The sequence below is a fragment of the Leuciscus leuciscus genome (genome assembly GCF_965113295.1).
Source record: "Leuciscus leuciscus genome assembly, chromosome: 3".
Lineage (NCBI taxonomy): Eukaryota > Metazoa > Chordata > Actinopteri > Cypriniformes > Leuciscidae > Leuciscus > Leuciscus leuciscus.
Genome location: NC_138727.1, coordinates 54,828,916 through 54,851,376, shown reverse-complemented (window position 1 = coordinate 54,851,376; position 22,461 = coordinate 54,828,916). Strand labels below are relative to the sequence as shown.

Sequence of the window (22,461 nt, the reverse complement as noted above, 5' to 3'; positions counted from 1 at the left end):
TTAATTATCTCATTAACTTTAACACTGCTTCAGTGTTACTTATAACACTGAGTGTGGACTATATAAACAGAGCAGTGTTAATTTAACACTGGGGATTTTGCTGTGCATGTGTTAAGCGCTTTGAGTACAGCGTTTAATGCAGTAAAGTTGACAGAGTGGATCAGGTATTCTGAGTTGGTGTGAGTGGAAGCGGGGATAATTTGCATATTCAAGTGTCCACTTATACTACATGAAGCAAGGTTGTAGAGGCACATTTAAGCTATTTTAAGGCATGAATATATTTTTTCACAGGAAAAACGTTTACATATGTAGTTTTGATGATTGAGGAGTTTTAAGGGATAATATTATTGACTTACATTGAGACTTTAAGGAACTAGCAGTATTTTATAACTTATTTTAAATTTTGTTTTTTATTGTATTTTATTACTTATTTTGAGTATTTTGAATCACACAGGTAGCCAATGATGTAAAGACTGGAGAAGAGCAGCCGTGTATTTAATAGCAAAGGTCTTTCCTTTCAGACATTGCAGATAAACTGGCCGACCTCTCTTTCTTATCTGATGAAGAGGCGAGAATTAATACCTCAAATTCTGAAGGTGAGAGAAATGTGAAAGTTCAGACATTGTACGTGCTGATTGCATTTAATGTTAATGAACACACTATGTATTGTGATGTCATTCTAATTTGAATCATTCTTGCCTTACAAATTGTTTAGAATCAGATCATGAAGAATTATCCATCACCTTGGGTATGTTGAAAAGATGTATAAAAATATACGTAAGTACTGTCTCCATTTTTGTGTGACCCTGACCCAAATTTTTTTTTTTTTTTTTTTTTTTTTTTTGTGTGAATGTGCTCATATGTGACCCTGGATCACAAAACCAGTCACAAGTCACACGGGTATATTTGTGGCAATAGCCAACATTGTATGGGTCAAAATTATCGATTTTTCTTTTATGCCAAAAATCATTAGGATATTAAGTAAAGATCATGGTCCATGAAGGTATTTTGTAACTTTTCTACCGTAAATATATAAAACATTTATTTTTGTGAGTGAATGCAGCACAATCGCAAACATAAATGGACAACTTTAAAGGCGATTTTCTCAATGTTTCAATTTGTTTGCACCCTCAGATTCCAGATTTTCAAATAGTTGTATCTCGACCAAATACTGTCATATCCTAACAAGCCAAACATCAATGGAAAGCTTATTTATTCCATTTGATGTATAGATCTCAATTTAAAAAAGAATTACCCATGTGACTGGTTTTGTTGTCCAGGGTCACAGATGTCTAATTATGTTTGTTTATTATAATGTTCTCAAATAGTTTGAGCGCTCAAATATGTATCCAAATAGGTCTATAGGACATCAGTATTTTCAGCATAAACACAATCTGATTTTCTACAAAGATTTTTCCTAATTCACGCATCTCACTGCTGATTGACACTTCCACCACCCTCAGAAACCAGGCAAATAGAGACATGGAAAGTAGTGAAGAAGAAGACGAAGAAGCAGAGAGCAGAAGAGGAAGACCAGCGGAAGACTTCAGAAGAGGAGAAAACAGTGGAGAAGAAAAGGCGACGTAAGCGGACCATCAAGAAGGTGTTGGTGGGAGCCGCTGTTGCAGGAGCTGCTGTTGCAGGAGCTGCGGTGGTCTCTGGTGGACTCGCAATTCCTGTAATATTAATGGTAAAAGGTGCTGTTATCGCAGGCGCACATGGTGCTGTTGTCGCAGCCGCAGCCGCAGGCACAAAAAGCGCTGTTCTCGTAGGCGCAAAAGTCGCCATAGATAAAGTCAGCAATAAGAAGAAAAAAAATGACTCATTATAAACCCTTACAATAACTACAAGAGTCTCTTACCATTCTTGACAACTGTTTACACATGATTTCTGAAGCTTATAGAACATTAAAGGATTCTATGAAGCGCTTCATATTTGGAACCTCTAAAAGTTTCCATAAAACCCTTTTTTAGGGGTTCAGTCATAAGAGTCAGGAAAAAGGTTCTATAGAGAATCCCAATGAACATTTGTTTCTAAGAGTGTGCAATACATGCATATACAGTATTTTTCAATGATAAATGTCTGATGTAGAGACATGTTTAATGTTTAGCAAAACATTCCTTTTATAATTGAGTATTAAAACTGAGTGTAAATCAAATTGTGTAATCAAATCATACATGATGTCCTCATGGTTTCTTTATGAAGATTATTTGCTGTTGTCTGTTCTGGTTATGGTTCCCTGTACCTCAGTCATGTCTTTAGTTTATCTCCAGTTTTTCATTAGTTTCTTTGTTTATTGCTTTTTCTGTGAGTCATTAGTTTCAGTTCTGGTGTGTCTCTACAATTTTGATCTAGATTATTTGTGTTTAAATACAGAACTACTGAGCACCTGTTACAATTACTCAGATGTATTCCATATGAATAAAATAACTGACATTAATAGTTCAGGGTCAGGGTAAATGATTGGGGCCATGGTTATGAACAGAACTTTTCCCCCTGGAAAGGGCCGCTTTCCCAGTGTTATCTAAAAGTCTGACTGAAAGGGGTAATGCGGAACTGCAGTAAGACTTCCTCGCGCTGGAAGGTGGCAGCAATAGATGGCATTTTACTTGGGATCCCAATAGGTCGGTACAACTAAAAGGGAATGTCTCGGTTACGTTTGTAACCACTGCTAACACCAGGTTCCTGCTCGGTTCCTCAGCGAAAAACAACTGGTGCTTGTAGGTCTGGGCGATATATCGCACGATATTGTTATGCGCATCTCGTCAGTAAAGCCGGTTCCCTTGATTAGTAGTAAATCACCATCACCTGCTTTCAGGGTGAAAAAAATTAATAATTTTTTCTTTTTCTTTTTTTTCTTCTCATTAACCATCATGCATTGCGGTATGAATAAATTATGATCTGAATTGTCTATAATTTACTTTTCCTAATTGAATATTCTGCTCGTCACCATTGTTGAGATGCATTGACTGAATCTCAACATCTGTGTGTGCCTAAAAGAAAGATTTTTTTTTTTAAGAAATCCTTTATATCATTGGTTCCCAACAGGAGGTAGCAGCCCACAAGGGGGCCTCAGCGAGCTCTGTGGGGGGTCGCGTCAAATTTTGAATAGTTTTGAGCGATGAGCATTAAATAAAAGTCCTTAACTTTTTTTCTGTTCAAAATTTTCAAAATTTATATAATGAGCGAGTTCATCATGAATCCATTTTCCAATCCGTGTTTTTGTCTTATCCTGAACCACTATGGTACACACACCTATAATAAGTGTTTACATTGGGACTATTTCGCACTGGTTCGGATCGCTGCCGCTGCGGAGTAGCCCAGTACCTGAGTGACTCGTCATAGACGTACACAGAGAGAAGTAGTTCCAGCTATAATGTTCTTCCGAAAGACACATTATTCTGTTAATAAACGCAAGTTTATTATCGCTTGCTATAGCGCCAAAAGCGTCAAAAATAAATCCTCACATTGATAAAGCCTCACAAATAACATGCAAGTATTGAGGCCCCAGACAGCAGTCATTTAGTAATAGACTATATACTTTCTTTTTTTTTTTACCTACACACCAGTGTGAATATTTTTGTTATTGCATTTCAGATAGGGCCAATTTATAGGCTACTCCTAGGCTTACGTTTTTAAATTACAAAGGGCTTACTGATGTTTTTGTTATTGTATTTTCAATATTATAGGCTATTATTTGTGCATAAACATATCTGGTTATAGTAAACATACTGTTTGTTTGAAAAAAACATATTTTGTCATCCTTGCTGCAAGCTTACAAGAGCGATAATATCATTAAATGTGAAGGGGGGCCCTAAAATATTTTCTTGGGAAAAAAGGTGTCTCAGACAAAAAAAGATTGGGAACCATTGCTTTTTATTCTATCTAAAATTCTGAATAATTAAAAAATAGATTGACAGTTATGCTGTAACCAACAACATAAATCAGAAACATAAAGTTCAAATGATGATTGTCATAATATAACCAACACCATAAGATCTCTTTTTTTTCTTCATTCATCTGGCAGTTATAACTCAGATACAGCAGCCAAACAAAATCTAAAATGAATAACATAAGGGTCAAGAGCCCAACTAAAGCAAACAATGATCGCCATAACGGTGGCTTACAATTTGAGATTTTCTCCTTCAGTTATTCTGCTTGTTAACATCAGGTGTCTTCAATAATGTTCAATCATCACGCAACAAAGAAAAAAAAGTGATCTGATGGTGTTGGTTATATTATGACATTCATCATTTGAACTTGATCACTGAACTCATTAAGATCCTTCTTTCTGACTTCGATTTATGTTGTTGGTTACAGCATAACTGTGAATCTGCATAAATGGCCAGAATTTTAGATATAATATAAAGGATTTCTTAAAAGTTGTTTAAAAATAAATCATTCTTTTAGGCACACACAGACGTCAAGATTCAGTCTATGCATCTCAACAATGGTGAGGAGCAGAATACTCAATTAGGAAAAGTAAATTACATAGACAATTCAGATCATAATTTATTCATACCGCAATGCATGATGGTAGCCATTAATGAGTTGTGATTGGTGGCAGCCACTGCAACATGCTTTATTATTGTCACCATTGTTGAGATTCACAGGCTGATTATTGATGTCTGTGTTTTAAATGAACTTATTTGACAGTCTTTTGAGCAGAACAATGTTTATTAATGATTATAAGTAAATAATGATAATCATATGCTGAACAAATACTGTGGGAAATTTAAATAACGGATGCATCTCTGATCCAAAGATATCTGGAAAAAAAATTTTTTAAATTTTTTTCTAAGATATGACGTTCACTTCACCATGCATTCTCCACAATGAATAGCTTATTATCCTTATGTGACTGTTAAACGTAACTGGTATCACCACAAACGTTATTCTGTGCCCTAAAAACTGGCATATTTCATGGTATTGTATCATGCAAGGTAATTGCAAAATTTAGAGAAATGTGCGAGGTGGCCAGCGGGGGATTGTTGAGACCCATATCTAGTATAGAGTTCCGATAGAGTTCTATTAGGAAACACACTGTTTAGTTATTCAGTGTTATGATAACAGTTTAAACGCCGTGATTAGCCAGCATAGGACGCAAATGAAAGTAGAATTTGATATTTGTGATATTTAAACTGTGTATTATTAATAAATATGGTTACATATCTTGTTCCTGCTTTATACATTTTAACCAGTGCTAATTTAAATAAAATGAATGAATATAAATGGAGGAATAAACAAAAATGTTGCCCAATTGTTATTTTCTTTATTTGTCTTTATTTTTTATATTTACAATGAATGGTTAGTTACCTTTACATCATTAAAAATGGGTGTCTCTACTGTACCACATATTGGTACAGTTGAGACAAAAAGCACCTTATTTTTATGAGCTAATTGTGGAAAATATAAACTACTTGTGGGTATTATTGATTGATATGCTATATGCTAATGAAATGTCATGTGGCGTGTCATGTGAAAATTCACTTCTTTTCAGTGTCTATTTTTGTGTGAAAAATCAAAACGCAAAAAGTTTCTCAACTGTACTCAGTCTACTCTACAGTGCGACTTTCAGATCCCACCGGCATCACCCAAACTCTCCCACTCATATTTTTTCCTTTTGTTATTAATTCCGGAGGACAAAGTTCCAAATAAATTTTTTTTTTTTTCGTTTCTACCTCCGATAGTAGCACCTCCAATTCACTTTCTGTAAAGTTTTGTTTCTTGCCGCCATTTTCTTACTGCTTTCTTTTGCCAAAGTGGACTCATTACCATACACTGTTAGACCTTACCAGGTTTTTTTACAGTAAAATACTGGCAACACTGTTGCCAGTAAAATACTGTTAATTGTACAGTTCTTTACTGTAATCTAGTTTGTTTCTGTAAAAATGCACTAAATTCTAATTCAAGTTAACTAATTTCACTTGAAGAAATCGACTGCCTTAAATTGACCAACTGTCATTTAAATGTATTAACTAAAATTTATAATGCATTAATAATGTGAACAAAGTATTACTGTGAACTTCTTTCATATGAGACCATTAAAAAACTATTGTACATAAAGAGATTTCCACTGGACCAGCAACTACACAGTCACCGCCTGTTAAATAAAGCAACATGCAGCAAATCATCAATGTTTGTAGATCTTCTTCTGGACTGAAGCACAGGCTCTACTCTTCTGCACAATGGTAACCCAAAAAATAAATTTTACAGTAAACTACTGGCAACAGTGTTGCCAGTATAAACCTGTTTTATAACTTACAGTTTATTACTGTTAAAATACATTTTGTGGGTGTGTCGTTTTATCTTACAATGTTAACCCTTTCAACCCCACAGGGAAATCCACACTACAAAGAGTAAAAAGTAACATTGAGACAGTGACTACGTTTACATGCAGCCAATAACCCGTTCAAAACCGGGATATTAGCAATAACCCGGTCGCGCACGGCCATGTAAACACCGGCAAAAACCCGGATATGCTCATATCCCGGTTTTTAAAAACCCGGATATTATACCTGGGGTACCCCCTTTCTAACCCGAATATTTGGTCATGTAAACGCGTATCGGCATATCCCCATCAAAAGGGACATTGATTTGTGTTCTGCGCATGTTCTATTCGCAAGGAATCTTGGTCTTTTGAGTAGGGACGGCGCATACAGAAACCCGTGTGCAGTATACCGGAAGTAAACAAAAAGTAGAGGTAAACATGGCGAGACGCAGCACAGCACCACACTTTTGGAGCGAGGAGGAAAGCGCAAACAAAGGCGATCGCTATCTGCCCCGGAAATGACGCATATTGCGTCTTAAGGAAGTCCGTACGTCCAGACGCTAACCGCGCGTCGCCGTTTACATCGGGATATTGTAAATTCCATGTATACAGGAGTAACTCTCTCTGCTCACGCATGTAAACGCGTTATTCCGAATGTTTCAGAAACCCAAATAGTGACCCTAACCCGACCATAACCCGGATATTGGCTGCATGTAAACGTAGTCACTGTTGCAGTGAGATAATTAAGAGAATATGTAAGTGATTGTTGAGCATTAGTGATGAACACCTGCTGTTAGAACAGAAAATAGAGAAACACAAGACCTACAACTGACTTCCAGCCATTACACATTATTATACTTATTATTAACCAGTATGACTTTATTTCTGTCATACAGAAGTTGTTATTGAGATGTTTAATTGAAAATGTTTGGTTTAAAGTTACCATTATAGAGATCAGTGCTTGCTTTAGTTGGGATGCTGATGCTTAAACATTTATTTTTCTTTTGCTGCTTGAGCTGTTTTTGTGCAAGTCAGACTTGTGCACACACACAGTTTATGAATGATTGCGGTTATAATGATTTTGATGACAAAATCATCATATTGCCTGTTCATTCACTAAGGAATTAATTATTACTCAATCAGAGTTTAATCCTCAATCAAAAGTGTAACATTAGCACTACTGTGAAACTACAGCAATAAATTACTATGACTCATTTTTTAACACATTATGCCTAAACCAAAAAAACCAAGCTACATTGTGTTTGAGAAACACTGAGATATCACAACTGTGAACATTCATCTCAACAATGGTGGCAATATTTCTTTTTTTTATTATTATTCATGCAGCAGTGCATGCTGGGAGTTTTATATTATCCTGGAACCCAGCATGCACTGCGACATGAAACTTTTCACCATTGTTGAGATTCATATGCTGATTGATGATATCTGTGTCTGTCTGAGCCAAGCAGGATTAAAATAAAATTGAATGCACTATACAATAACGGTATTTTTCAGAAGACCCGATTTCAGAAATATTGATTTCATTTTATAGATTCACAGATATATGCTAAATATGAAATAGCCGTAATTTAAATTAATATATACAGGAGAAATCTGAAATTCAGACCAAGATGTCCAAGATGATTGTGACGTTATCACAAAAGAATAAAAACAATTGATCATCTTTCTCTTGGCTTTTTCTTGCCATAACAAATGTGTTTTACAAACTCACTGTTACAGCAGTCAGAGAGAGATGAATGGTTAGAAGTCCAGGGACAAGAGACCAACTAAAGCAAATGCTGATCTCTATCATGGTGACAACAAACTTTATTATTAACTAAATCTCTGTTAATTCTCAACAAGAACTTTTGTACATGTATGAAAGAAATAATCGTAAACTGGTTTGTAAACTGTTTTCACACTCAGTGTTGCTGGAAGTCAGTTGTAGTTCTTGTGTTTCTCTGTTTTTCTGTTCTTGTTTCTCTGTCCTTCAGTGATTCTGCTTATCAGGTGTTCATCAGTTTCTCAATTCACTCACTTCTTTTCATTCAAGTGGACTACATTAGTGAACTAATGTAGGGAATAGTGAATGAGGGTATAGGGTGTGATTGGGAAAACAGCCTCTGAGTGTCGACTTTGAGCACTGTTGATTCACAGTTTATTCCTGTATTCTAGTTTTGTTTTCTACGGTATATTACTGTTTTAATGGAAAATGGTATGATATTGTCAGAATTTGGCCTTTTTTTACAGCAAGGGTTAACAGTGTATTTAAATTAATTGAATTAAGGGAGGAGACTGGGTGGGGCGTTGTGCTCGTGCATGTGCGCTCAATTTTACGTTAACTGGGATGTAAAGAGAATATGCGTGGGATCCTTCGTACGCAGAGATTCATTCATCTGGGTTTTTTGGTGCGTACGCACATTTACAGCTTTGTCCGTACGCAATGTTTTAGTATGAATTCAACGCAAGTCTTTGTACATGAGGCCCCAGGTGTCTTCAATGCTCAATCATCACTCAATTAATCACTTAATTATCTCATTAACTCTAACACTGCTTCAGTGTTACTTTTAACACCCTGCTGGTGGTTCCCAATATAAACACCGAGCGGTGTTAAATTTAACACCAGGGATTTTGCTGTGAGTATGCCAGAAGTCCCCGGATGGTCTACTATTTCCAGTAGGTTTTCGAAGTGTGGATTTGTGCACACGTCGCTGTCAGGTCACTGAGCTGCTGGAGAAGATTAATGAAATAGTGCAGAGAAATGGAGGAGAACAATATAACAGTCCCTGTAGTGAAAAATCTTTGTAGTATTTCTTCATGTGGCATGTCTGTTGACTGGATGTGGGTGTTATTATACTTAGACTTTGTGGATGTGATAATTATGAGGTTATGTATATAATTTATGGGAAGTAATTAAGGCAGAATCATATCTGACTCTGCTGATCTGCTGGTACATTGAGCAGCAGTCAGTCTATGATTTTAGCGATATTTTATATCAGAGAGGAGTATAGAGCCAGCAGTATATGAACCACCAGCTCTGGGATGGCAAAAAGAGTAAATATAAATTCATATTACAGTCTGGCAAGGAGTATTGAGGTTGTCTGATAACCAAACAATAAAAAATAACATTAATAACTTAATAAAACAGAATAAAGGTTAATCTACAGTATAAAAAATTAAGCTAAAAAAATTAAGTTTAAAAAAATTAAATTAAATTAAGTGCATCTAAAAAAATATGTAAAGTACTGTATACACACAGATTTAATAATACTATAAGCACAATAGAAATGTACCTAGTGACATCAGTGACCTTAACCCCCTGAGGTCTACGGTATCGCCGGCGATACCAGCTCGCTTTTTTTTTATCAATGTAAAAGAAACTCATAAATACTCTGTTGACTTTGATTTTCCATAGGAGTTTCATACATCAATCGATTCTGTTAAATGTGTATTATTTTTGTGTATACTCACAATAAAAACAAAGTGTTGTGCTTTTTGCCAAATAAAGAAAAATAAACACGAAGCGAGTTCTGCCTTCTCTCTGCCAGTGAAGTCCATTCTGAAACGCGTCCGAAAATGAACAATAACTGAGCGAATACTCAGTCAAACAGACATACAGACACACAGGCATGAAGCTTGAATTCTCTTCTTTTAAATGAAGTAATTTATATAAAAAACAAATATTCTCATCTTGTGAAATCTGTATTAAAAGAGAGCGATTCCAGTCGAGCTCATCTCATCTCATTACGTTATAATCGGCCCCGCCCACGGAGAGCGCGCGCTATTCAAACGCAAATGACTGAGACGATCCCATACAAACTGTGAACGCCCCCATCAGCTCGAGAAAACACATCAAGTTTATTCAGATAAGTGTACTTGTCTACACTGTCTCGCAGCGCTGTGAGGAATAATAATAATGGAAAACTTACCTCAGAAGTGCTGGTATTTCGAGGAGCAACGGATGGAATAATGTAGTAAGTTTTTTTTTTCATTCTCAAGTAAATCGCGTTTCTGTGTGAATGAATGAACGCAGAGATGCGCTGTTTACCACAACTCGCAAAAAGACGGTTTAAATTTGAATTGCGTTTCTGTGTGTGAATAAATGATCTGCTTTTAGCAAACTATTTTGCTATACTGAGTAAAATCGATTGAAATATGTTGAAATAAAATGTATTTGTATAAGCAACGTATTAAACTGCAAATTAACATTTATATTCCTTATAATAAAAACGAAAGACCTATGTTACAGACATATGAAAGACAACATTTCGTTGATTAGTTTTGGATAGATTACACATTTTTACTGTAAAATATCTGCCACCTCAAATAAGCTTTTGTTTGCCAATTTTTGCTAATATGTTAAATATAGTATGTTTTGTCAATGTAGGCTATATTCGAAGTTTGAAATATGTATGATAAAATGTATACTTTAGTTTTTACAAAGAAAGATTACACTTCAATTGTTGTTGTAATTGTAACCTTTTTAATAAAAAAATATATATTTACAAGGTAGATGTAAACAAATTTTAAAAGATAAATATAAGCATTTTCTTTAAATAATTTTTATTGTGTTTTATTATTGACAAATTTGGGGAGAGGATACATATTCCAAAACTGAAAATACAGTATGAGAATTAACTGCACAATTAATAGACATGTTTTCCTTGGATATTATACAATTTGCAAGCAAAATTTGTGAAAAAAAAAAATTTTTGACATGCTTCCAACTGTGAACCAATTTGGTAGAATATATATATATATATATAATATATATATATATATATATATATATATACTGTATATATATTGCTCTTGCATTCTTTCTTGTGGCTATAGGTGACACACCTGAATGAATGGCTCATTAAGTATGCGGGCCCCATTGTCTCCTCAGGTGTGAACCACTACATATGCATGATGCTGTTGAATGGTTGACGCCCCTTGCGCATATTGCCTTTACAAACAAAAAGTGTTTTACAAGATTTAAATCAATGTATTGTGTTATGTGAATGATAAGGGCAGGATGATTTTCACATCATTTTGAAGAAAAAACTCTAGGCAAAGACATCAATTAGTCAAAAGTCTTATTGACACGTATTTAGTATGTGTTTTGTGGCCTTATTTCAGAAACTTTAGTTTTTAGTTTTTTCAATAACCATGCATAAACATTATTCTCTCAAAAATACAAACATCTACATACATGTTGCTCACATATTATGGTAGCCCTGTTTGTGCTAAATAGAGTGTAATTATACCTTTGCCATTAATATGTTTATAAGCAACTGAAAAAAGCACAAATGTCAGGGCATGTCAGAACATCTCAAGGACACCAAAAACCCCTCAGACCTCAGAGGGTTAATCAGCCTTCAAATTCATTGTATGAAAATAGAAAAACAATCGTCAACATTTATTTCATTATTTTATCATAACTCAGCATTTAATTGTGAACTGTAAAGATTTAAAAAGCATAACTCTACTCTCGCTGGTCTTAATACTTTAGCATCATCTAATGCATGTACTGTAGAGACTGAATACCAGGCCAACAAATATCCTATGTATGAAGAATATTTGGGTCACAGTTTACTTTATTTTGCTCTCCTAACTTAAATAAACTATTGTCCTGCACACACTAGTAAAAAAATATATAAAAAAATACGTGTGTGTGTGTGTGTGTGTGTATATGTATATGTATAAACATCATTAACCTGTTAAGCTGCAACGCCACTTTTGAAAAATCCCCAGAAATGACATACCCAAACTGAAACAGATACAGTTCATGAACCCTTTGCACTAAAAGCACAAGTATGATCTCATTTGAAAGCTGACACCTGGTAGTTTATTGTAAATGTAGAATTAATTATTGTCATAATGAAAAAAACATTTTTTAAATAGCTTCAAAGTTTTGTAAAGTTATTAGAAATTTATTTTTATTAAACATATTCATGAAAATAAAATTGAAGTGGGCCCTGGAGCAATCTAGAAATGCACTGCAGCTAAAGACATATGTGTGACCATGTTATATTTAAAATCTGAAAATGATAAGTCTAAAACTCTGTATTTGGTTAAATGTTTTTCAAGATCATGTCAAATTACTTTATTTTGATTAGACTCTAAAAATGCTACTGATGTTTAGCCATCATCTAAGTCATCTATTCAGTCTATAGTCTCTATTGTTTTGTGGTGCAAACGAGCCCCATTCAGTCTCAGTCTCCCCAGTACACATTCACACACCTCTCCAGCCTGGTTATGGATCTAAATATGCATATCTTTTGTCTGCATTATAGTTACTAACGACTGGCTATTCACAGGCTATTCATAGGGTTTCAATCCCTAATTTATTTTATCAAAGTTCTCACTTATATTTGAAACTGTATCAAATGCACTAAAACATTTCAGAAAAGCATTACTATTTAGAAAAAAAACCCATAAAAGAATAACTTCTAGGTGACAGGTGCACCTGAGCTAGCTAGCATGTTAGCTTAGCACACCATCAGTACACGACCATTTATGAGATTAAAACTATGTTTGTGCTTCAAACTTATTTTATAACGCAAGTCGATTGTTTTAAATAATCTTCTGTGATCTAATTTGGCTTCAGATAAAAACAAATCAGAAAGAAAATATATTATTTATAGTCTGCACGATGATAAAGTCTATATCGATTAGCATTACATTATAAATATAATCTATTATTATAAAAATACCTGGCATTGCTTGAAGAACACTCAAATATCAAATATCATTTGCAATCATGTTTATTGTCTTCAAAACGTCTATATCTGCATATTACAGCGATCTCTGTGTTAGCTTTGTGTGTAGCTGCTATCAGTGACGTCCTTGAAGGTCACATGATTATGTCTCTTCTTCATGTTCCATATATGGAGTATTTTTGTGCATATAGCGCCCTCAGGCTATTGGTATGAATTGAAAACACAGCACATCTCAGTAAGAAGCGCTCATAATGATTACATCGACGCATTTGGGTATAAATTCAATAAATATTATTCCTGTCTATAGAAATATGATGTGAATCTATGAGAATATATCAATATTTCTCCAAGTCTGCACATTTTTGAGCTAAAAGCCCTGAGGGACGTTGTTTTGTGAATCGCTGTCATGACAACAGCACGGAGTTTTTTTTTCTGAATGGACCAGCTGACGCTCATAATTCATATTAAAGGTATCAACGCATTTTTCCATTTCATAACTCCTGACACAAAATAAGACATAACTGTCACTATAAGTTTATCAGAATACAATAGTTGTCAAATACTGAAACTTGAGTCTTATATCTTTTTAATGATGTATAGTTTGTCAAGGTAAAACATTTAATCTGATAGTAACTTTGAACTAAATAAATAAAAAAACGCTTCAGTGCGCCGACGCACTGGTGAGGGACGGTTAACAGGTTAACTCTTTCACCGCCAGCATTTTTATTTTTTTCAAAGTTGCCAGCCACCACAATAATTTTTTTTTTACTACATCCAGATCAGATTCAGAACGATGATCAAAACACATATGCAGTAGATCAAGTCCATCAACAGCCCTAAAGCTCGTCCTGGGTCCACATTTCATTCAGTAACATTAGGCAGTTTCGATTTATATGCTGTTTTAATGTTGATGATCGCGTTATTTTACATTTTCATCTGTTTGCATATGAGATCGCATGTTTCTGCTGCTTCTCCTGTGTTTTGATCAGGAGATTCTCTTTCAGAAGGTGTGTAATAGCGCCCCCTACCGTATAACAGTGAGAACACGGACATTTCAATGGTGAGGAAAGAGTTAAAATGTAAAACAATTACACTTCTACAAGTAAATATAACCAACACTGTCCAATAACTATCAGTTATTAAAGATATCCTATGATTGACCAATCAGAGGCTCCGGTTACTCACAGCGATGAAGCTGGACAGGAAGTGTGTGAGTATGTTGTCTCCCATGAGTCCTGTGCCCAACACCAGCTGCTTGGCCTGATCGTAACATGCCAGCTGTTTATTTATTTATCGTTTGTTTGTTTGTCCAGAAACCTCATTATATTTCATTTTGATAATATTTTTTTCAATTTTTTGAATTTAAATTTTTTTATGGAGATTTTTTCTTATTTTTTATGTTACCTTTACATTTTTTTGATTAAATCAATATAAATAAAAAGTATTTTAAGCACATTCCTCACATTCTTTCAACTTACATTCAAAATAACTCACAATTTCATGCCTAACCCTTTTAATTCAGCTCAAAATATATTCCATTGGGTGTCTTTGCTGACCTCTTGTGGAATAATAATAATATAACATGATATTTCATGACTCTTGCCACTAGATGGCCTTATATCTCTATATGGAGCAAATGAGCCGTTTCCCCTGGGTCTTAAAGTCACTTCAGTATTCATTCAGATACAATATTGTAGACATTATAATAAAAAAATTTGGTAAAGTTGTAGCATTTTTTGTTTGAATTTTGAGCATTTTTAGGTTTTTCTGTGTACTGAAGCATTCCATTCATTCCTAAGGGTCAAATTGAACGCTTATTACGCTTATTATTACCCAGTATGATTTTATGTCATACATCTACAGAAGTTGTTATTGAGATGTTTCATTTGCTTTAGTTGGGATGCTGACCCTTGACTTTTTCTAACAATATATATTTTTTTTTTTGCAAGCCACACTTGTGGATGGTTTGTGAATGCAGTTTGTTGTGTTGATTATGATAAAAAAGTCACTATATCGCTTTTTCATTCACTAATATCATTCAGAGTTTAATTCTGTATTAAAAGTGTTAATTTGCCACCACTGTGAAACTACATTAATTATTTTGTAGTACATTTTTTTTTTTTTTTTTTTTTTTACACATCATGCACAACCAAAGAAACAGAGCTACACTGGTTTGATGAAACACAGAGATATCAAAAATCAGCACATCTCTCAACAATGGTGGCAATATTTTTTGTATTCACACTGCAGTGCATGCTGGGAGTTTTCTACTATCCTGGAACCCAGCAAGCATTGTGACATGAAACTTTTGATTGTCACCATTGTTGAGATTCATATGATTATTCTTGATGTCTGTGTGTGTCTGAGTGAAAGAGGAGTTTGAAGTGTTTTAATGCACTATTTGATTTCAATGTTCTTCAGATGTTCTTCTAAATGTTTAGAGAAACATTGCTGGATTTCATGTTGTAGATTTACAGGTATATGATTAAAAAATATGAAACACCCATAAATTCAAAGCTTATACACAGAAAGAGATCAGAGAATCAGACATGTCCAGAATGATTATGGCATCATCACAACAGTTATAAACACCTGATCAACCTGATCTTCCTCTTGGCGTTTTCTTGCCATAACAAATGTGTTTTATAAACACACAGTTACAGCAGCCAGAGAGAAACTTAGTACTAGTCATAGAAAGTCAAAAGCCCTAAAGTAAACACTGATCTCCATCATGGTGACAACAAACTTGATTATTTGCAATAAAACATCAACAACTAAATCTCTGTTAATTCTCAAAAATAACTTTTGTACATGTATAAAATAAATAACGTTACACTGGTTTGTAAACTGGTTTCACACTCAGTGTTGCTGGAAGTCAGTTGTAGTTTTTGTGTTTATCTTTTTTCTGTTCTTGTTTCTCTGTCCTTCAGTGATTCTGCTTATCAGGTGTTCATCAGTTTCTCAATTCACTCACTTCTTTTCATTCACTCTGTCAAGTGGACTATATTAGTGAACTAATGTAGGGAATAGTGAATGAGGGTATAGGGTGTGATTGGGAAAACAGCCTCTGAGTGTCGATTTTGAGCACTGTTGATTTACAGTATATTCCTGTAGGCTAGTTTTGTTTTCTACGGTATATTACTGTTTTAATGGAAAATGGTATGATATTGTCAGAATTTGGCCTTTTTTACATCAAGGGATAACAGTGTGTTTTAAGGATAATCAGTAACAGATATTTGATATACTCCCATCATGCACTGCTTCCTCACCTGTCCGACAGTGACGAGAGCTCCTCTGCTGGACGCCATAGTGGCTCCTGAGAACAGCTTCCTGGTTCCCTCTGAGAGAAAAGCATGTTTAGAGAGAGACATTCACACATGTACAGATGTTAATGACAGTCAGAGATCCAGAAGTGTGCTTTACCTTCCCGCCAGACCCTGAAGAGTCCGTCCAGCGCGTGTTTATAGCTGCGACACACACACACACGATTCAGGTAAATCACATCATGACTGTCTGGAGTGTAAAGACTGTTTTTAGATTGAGACACACTCACTTTCTCCTCTGCTCTGCTGGAAGCTTCATATCGTTCTGCATCCTGAAGACATAAACAACATGAAATAATCAGCAGAAGACACACAGATGAGCTAAAAACACATCAGTAACACAAAGCCCACAATACACACCGAACGTTCACCATGTCTGCTGGAGTCCCGATGAAGCCGCCGGTGAATCCTGCAGAGAAACACAGACTGTGAGAGGATATCGCTATATATTTTGATTTAGATATGCATCAGGGTTATTATCGTTACCTAAAAATAAACATTTACATTGCTTAAAATAAAATTTTCTAGATAATAAAGGATATTAAAAACTTTAAAGTTTATCTTTAGTTTATATATATATATATATATATATATATACACTAATAAAAATGACAAAAAAACAAGACAAAATTACAGCAAAAACTTTTCCCACAAATTTGTAAAACTGCAATTGTTAGGCCGAAGAAAAACAGCCTTGATTCTCCTGTGCTCAGGAACTACAAACCAATCTCTAATCTACCATGTCTTGGCAAAACAATTATAAAGACAGTGTCCATACAGATTAATAACTCTCAACACCAATAAACTTAGAGAGATATTTCAGTCTGGCTTTTGGGCGAAGCACAGAAATAGCCTTGATCAGGGTTTTAAATGATCTGAACGTTATTTGGGACTATCTGAGTTATGTTATCTGAGTGCTGCTTTTGACACCGATGACAACTTGATTGCCAAGTTTCCTGAATAACACTTCAGATGTATTAGAACAGGTTTAACGTGTGCTGAAAGGGTGGAGCACTAGCCTGGGAAAACCCAGACTACTTCCATTGAATTTTAATTCTCTCTCCAGGATAGTCTGGAGAAGAGCCCATTCAAACTAATTTCTGTGCCGCCAAAATCGCGGCACCAATCAGAAACGTTTGGGGAGGGATTTACATGATGACGACAGCGCAGCGACGCTGAAGGAGATTTCATTACAAAGATGGATGCCGCCGTGGAACATCACTCGTTCGAATCATAGACAGTATATAAACGAATCAGTTATCGCGTCTGTTTTGAGCGATTTAAACTTGCCGTTTTCGTTAAAACCGGAGCAAAGAACAACACTCGAAGCATACGTCAGCTCCTTCATCGATCTGATTGGTTTTATGACTATCCAATTGCGCCCAGAGGAATTTGAGCTACGTCGGTTGGTGACGCCCCTTTGGAAATGATTTGTCTACATAGCTTCGCCAGACCCTACACTCAGTTTCAACTGAGAAGGGTCTGGTTTTAACCAGGCTAGTGGAGCACATAAACAAATGAAAGAATCCAGTGAGGTCGGATATTCAGCATTATTGTGTCGCAGCTCAATATGTTTGTGAAGTGAATGAAATGAGATATCTCACATGTGTTTGGCATAAAAATAATAATAAATAAAAACAGCAAGAGAAAAGCTAATGTTAAAAAGCCAATTCAAACTGCCTAACAAAAGCAAACACTAATCACAATACTGGTGACATCAAACTAAACTTATTTTCAATAAAATATCAAACATCTAAACCTAATGTAGATTTACTGTCCCATAAAGCAGCATTACTCAGCACATCGAGAGCTGATCCTAAAATACCTCTGGCCTTTAATATAAAAGTACAGCATGCAGAACATTTACAGCCTTTCATTCCCACTGTCCATGTGAAATACTTCCTTTTTACAATTAACACACACATCCAACTCTATTAATTTAACCTTAAATTGAAATATGTACAGAATAAAATTTTTATTAAAAAAAGTCAAACAAACACTTATTTTACACAAAATTAGAATAAAAATGTATATCATAATTTAAAAAGGTTGTCAGTAGATTTGGGAAAGACAAAATTATTTCAAGGATTATTATGTTGATATTGTTAAAATGGTCAAATATTAACCGATTTATCAGACGTAACATCTTCACAAGGTCTCGATAGAATTTGCAATAAATAAGCATTTATATGTTGATAGTGTTAAAATGGCTAAAGATTATCCAAATTATTAGATATAAGCTTAATAAACTTGACAAGTGTGTGTCGGTAGATTCTGGAACGCACAAACTTATTTACATTGACCAAATATTGTCTGACGATTAACATTCAGTAAAATTTGACAAGGTGCGGTAAAGTAGGTTTTATGTTGGACATTCGTTAGACATTCGATCTTTTCTTCGGCATTAATTGATATGTGAAGGCTTAATAGCATGGATGATGCTGTATCTCGTTACAAGGGTTGGTGAATAAATTACAGGTGGTGTGACATCATCAGGTCACATGACCAGGAAGTTATATAGATTTGTATTTTCACTGGTCAATCAACATTGAAATGCCTGTGCTGCTTAACATCAGGAAGTGAAGTGAACCTTGGTGGAGCTCATACTGATTCTTCACACTGGTGAGTAGATGTTAAATCTATAGGATCTCCTGTCATGTATTTGTGTTCATAATGGTCATAGTTTTATATGAGACTTGTTCAGTTGTGTTTAGTATGTTGACATTGGTGTTGTGTTGGTGATCGGATTGATTAAATGCCTATACGCACGTCATACCTAATCACACATACTGTCAAAACTAGCAATGTAAGTTATTTAAATGAGATTAATATCACATCATGAAAAATTTCTACGGTAAAATAATCTTATGAAATGCAAGTGACTGTACTGTGATCTGCCTGTATTGTTGAGAAGTGGGTTAGTGAAGGTCAAAAATTGCTTATTTATTTTATTTTATTTTTAATAAACTGTGTGTAACAAATGTGTACATGTGTTCAAATAAATCATATATATATATATATATATATATATATATATATATATATATTAGTGGTGGGCCGTTATCGGCGTTAACATGCTGCGTTAACGCGAGACTCTTATCGCGCGATAAAAAAAATATCACCGTTAATCTATTCTCCAAGTTGGGTTGGGAGATGATGACGCAATCTACCCGCGGCCGCGAGGTAAACCCGGCTGCAACGCATATTCGTCGTCATCTTAAGTAAACACGGCTGAAAGTGAAAGCTGGTGAAAAAGATCGGTGCAACATCCATTATTTGGACTTGGTTCGGGTTTAAGCCGTCAGACGAGCAGCAGCAAACTATATACAGAGTGTGTGGGGTAACAGTTCGGTAAGTTAACACACGACTAGCAGCTAATCCGTTCTACCACCTCAAATTCAAAACGAAACATGATATCACTGAATACCAAAGACGCGCGCGCGCCAGTATCGTGCGCACAGACAGCACGCCAGAATACAGTTATCTTTCGTGCTTGAACTTACAATAACACACACAATTATGCCAAAATGTCCGTTTTGTCGAGTATCTTCATAACATAAGAGCTGTCTTATGATGAACGTCAAGAGTTGTGAAAGAATGATGGTGCGTTCAAGTCATCTCGTATAGATCGTATTTACGAGTTGAATGCACATGAACGCCACCACAATGTCGTAAATACCAGTGGGGAGCTCGGGATTTTCTTTAAGCCCCGATCTGTACGAGTTGGGGGCGTGTCAGTGAGAAGCATGGCGGAATCAATGAATGCAACGTCTGTAGTTGAGCAAAGTGATAGTAAAATATAGCCTATCACTTACAGGTTTAGCAGTGACATTGTAAGGCTTTTTCATTTATAACAAAGTAAGCTCTCTGCACAAAATATGATATAGCCTACTTGTAATATAACAATTAACTAATTATATAATGATACAGTTAATTTACATTGGCCTCATAAGTTAATTAAAAACATAAAAAGAAAAACACACCCGATGCGCATTCTTTGTTCTTCATTTTCTATAAGCAGAGTTAACAAAACTTGCTATATTTTCGTGTTATTCATTAAAAGAAGGTACACCACCATCTTGCTCCGACGAAACTGACTTGAACGCACCTCACGTCGTCAACACGACTTCCCACCTCGTACGTACGAAATTCCCAGGAGGACTTGAACGCACCATGAGGCGCGTGCGAGAGCCGCGTCTCCGTCAGCTGGTCTTAAAGAGACAGCAGCCAATAAAGCTTTCTGTCAGTAAAGTTAATCAAAGAACAAAAAGAACAGAGAAAATGACTCACTGCTGTTGACTAAAGTAATTATTTTTTTTTTTTTGCTATAATAAGGATTAGTCTATATTTAATTTATAATTTATGCAGTGCAGTTTGACAATTTCGGTATATGTCCTAGGTCTACCTGTTTGACAGGCACAGGTAAATATGACATTTATTTTTAACTCTTGTATTATTGAGACAAATAACAATATTGAATTTATTTTAATTTGAAAACACAGTGCATTTAGTTGTTGTTTCTAGTTTGAGTTGAGAAATGGGCTACAAATTTCAGCATTATCACTAATCTGTGTGTGCATTTTACTTGAGAAATAAGCAAGTTAACTCATGAAACCATTTGTTTACTATATCGCAATCGCATATCGCAATATTGACCTCAATAATCACAATATGACATTTTCCCCAAATCGTGCAGCCATACTTTTCAGAAAAATGTATTTCGTATCATTGTCTTGTGAACTAGTCATTCAGCTTTTGATCAATAGTGATTGGCATGTTAAATCCCACACCTGGTGTGTGTTCCTTTGGAGGGTGTGGTTGTCAGGTAGGGGAGGGGGCCCATGAGCTTCAGTGCCCAGGGGCCCCTGGGGGTACTAATCCAGCCTTGCTTAGTGGTGTAGCACATCATCTCGATTTTAAGAATCGTTGTTGTGTTTCTTTTTAACTGAAAAGACATCAGTTAGACAATATTCTAATTTTAAATTTGGGGTTTCATAAGCTCCAAGCCATAATAAACATTAGACCTACTTAAGTCTCTGCAGCTAGTGTACTTAAATTTTATTTATCTGCAAAATGATGTTGTGTACTTACAGTTTTGCACAATATATGTTCTCAAAACTACATACACCCTTTAAAAACAAAAACATTTAGCAGTTGTTTAGCATGGGTCTGTGTATTCTGTTCTGAAATGGTTTTATTATAATATACTGTAAATCGTTATCGCAAGAGGCTGCAATGTATATCACAATATAGATTTTAGGCCATATCGCCCATCCCTAATTGATAGCCTATAGTAGTTGATAATAACATTGGCCTACCTAATGTTGCCTACGGACGGTAACAGTACAGTAGTAACCTTTTACAGTCTATGAGTAGAACAGCTTTCTCAAGCAGTTTGTGATGCATTTTGGAAACAGGAGATGAGCCCCTGGTCTAATGCGCCACCTGGCTTGAGAAACCCGTTCTCAAAGACTTACTTTTATAGTCATTATTTGGGTAGCACACATATTCTGAATGCCTTCGGCAGAATTCAAATGAGCCATTTTAATCTAGATTAATCTAGATTAATTTCAAAATTAATCTAGATTAATCTAGATTAAAAAAATTAATCTATGCCCACCTCTAATATATATATATATATATATATATATATATATATATCACTGATTCTTGAGAGTCGGGACAAAACATGTCCCACATAGAAAAGTCTAATTTATAGCAAAAATTAAGAAATTCATCATGATTAACATACTTACAAAGTGAAATCTAAAGGAATTCTATATACCTATCTGATTTTTAGAATAACCCTTTTTATCTTTTTGGGGAAAATTTGTTTAAATGTACACTGTTAAAAAAAACCCGTGAAATTTACGGTAAAAAACCGGCAGCTGTGGTTGCCAGTATTTTACCGTAAAAAATAAGGTAGCAACCTTTTATGTTTTACGGGATTTAAATTTACGGGCAAAAAAACACAATGTAAAAAAAACCCTGTGAAATTTACGGTAAAAAACGTTAGCTTGGTTGCCAGTATTTTACCGTAAAAAATATGGTAGCAACCTTACTTAAAAAAAAAAAAAAAAAACCTTCAGCAGGATTTAAATGTGTGGTAAAAAAAAAACATCAGCTGTGGTTCTCAGTACTTTACCATAAAAAATACAGT

The 22,461-nt window shown here is 35.1% G+C and overlaps 1 protein-coding gene and 2 long non-coding RNA genes across 3 annotated transcripts in view; 1 reads left to right on the top strand and 2 right to left on the bottom strand.

Moving 5' to 3' along the window:
- The window catches only part of LOC309493934, a 189,043-nt gene that overhangs the window by 32,275 nt on the left and 134,307 nt on the right, over positions 1–22,461 (bottom strand). The window lies entirely within an intron of this gene.
- LOC309493620 lies at positions 459–2,678 on the top strand. Its single transcript, XR_014204021.1, has 3 exons — positions 459–596; positions 716–748; positions 1,464–2,678. It is a non-coding gene; the product is annotated as an uncharacterized lncRNA (long non-coding RNA).
- Positions 14,115–16,797, bottom strand: LOC309493892 (mitochondrial dicarboxylate carrier-like). The gene is made up of 5 exons (XM_082163175.1): positions 16,662–16,797; positions 16,532–16,573; positions 16,402–16,445; positions 16,248–16,318; positions 14,115–14,256 (listed from the first exon to the last, which is right to left on the bottom strand). Exons 1-5 carry the CDS (start codon positions 16,673–16,675, stop codon positions 14,143–14,145), a joined length of 285 nt encoding a protein of 94 aa, XP_082019301.1. The 5' UTR covers positions 16,676–16,797; the 3' UTR covers positions 14,115–14,142.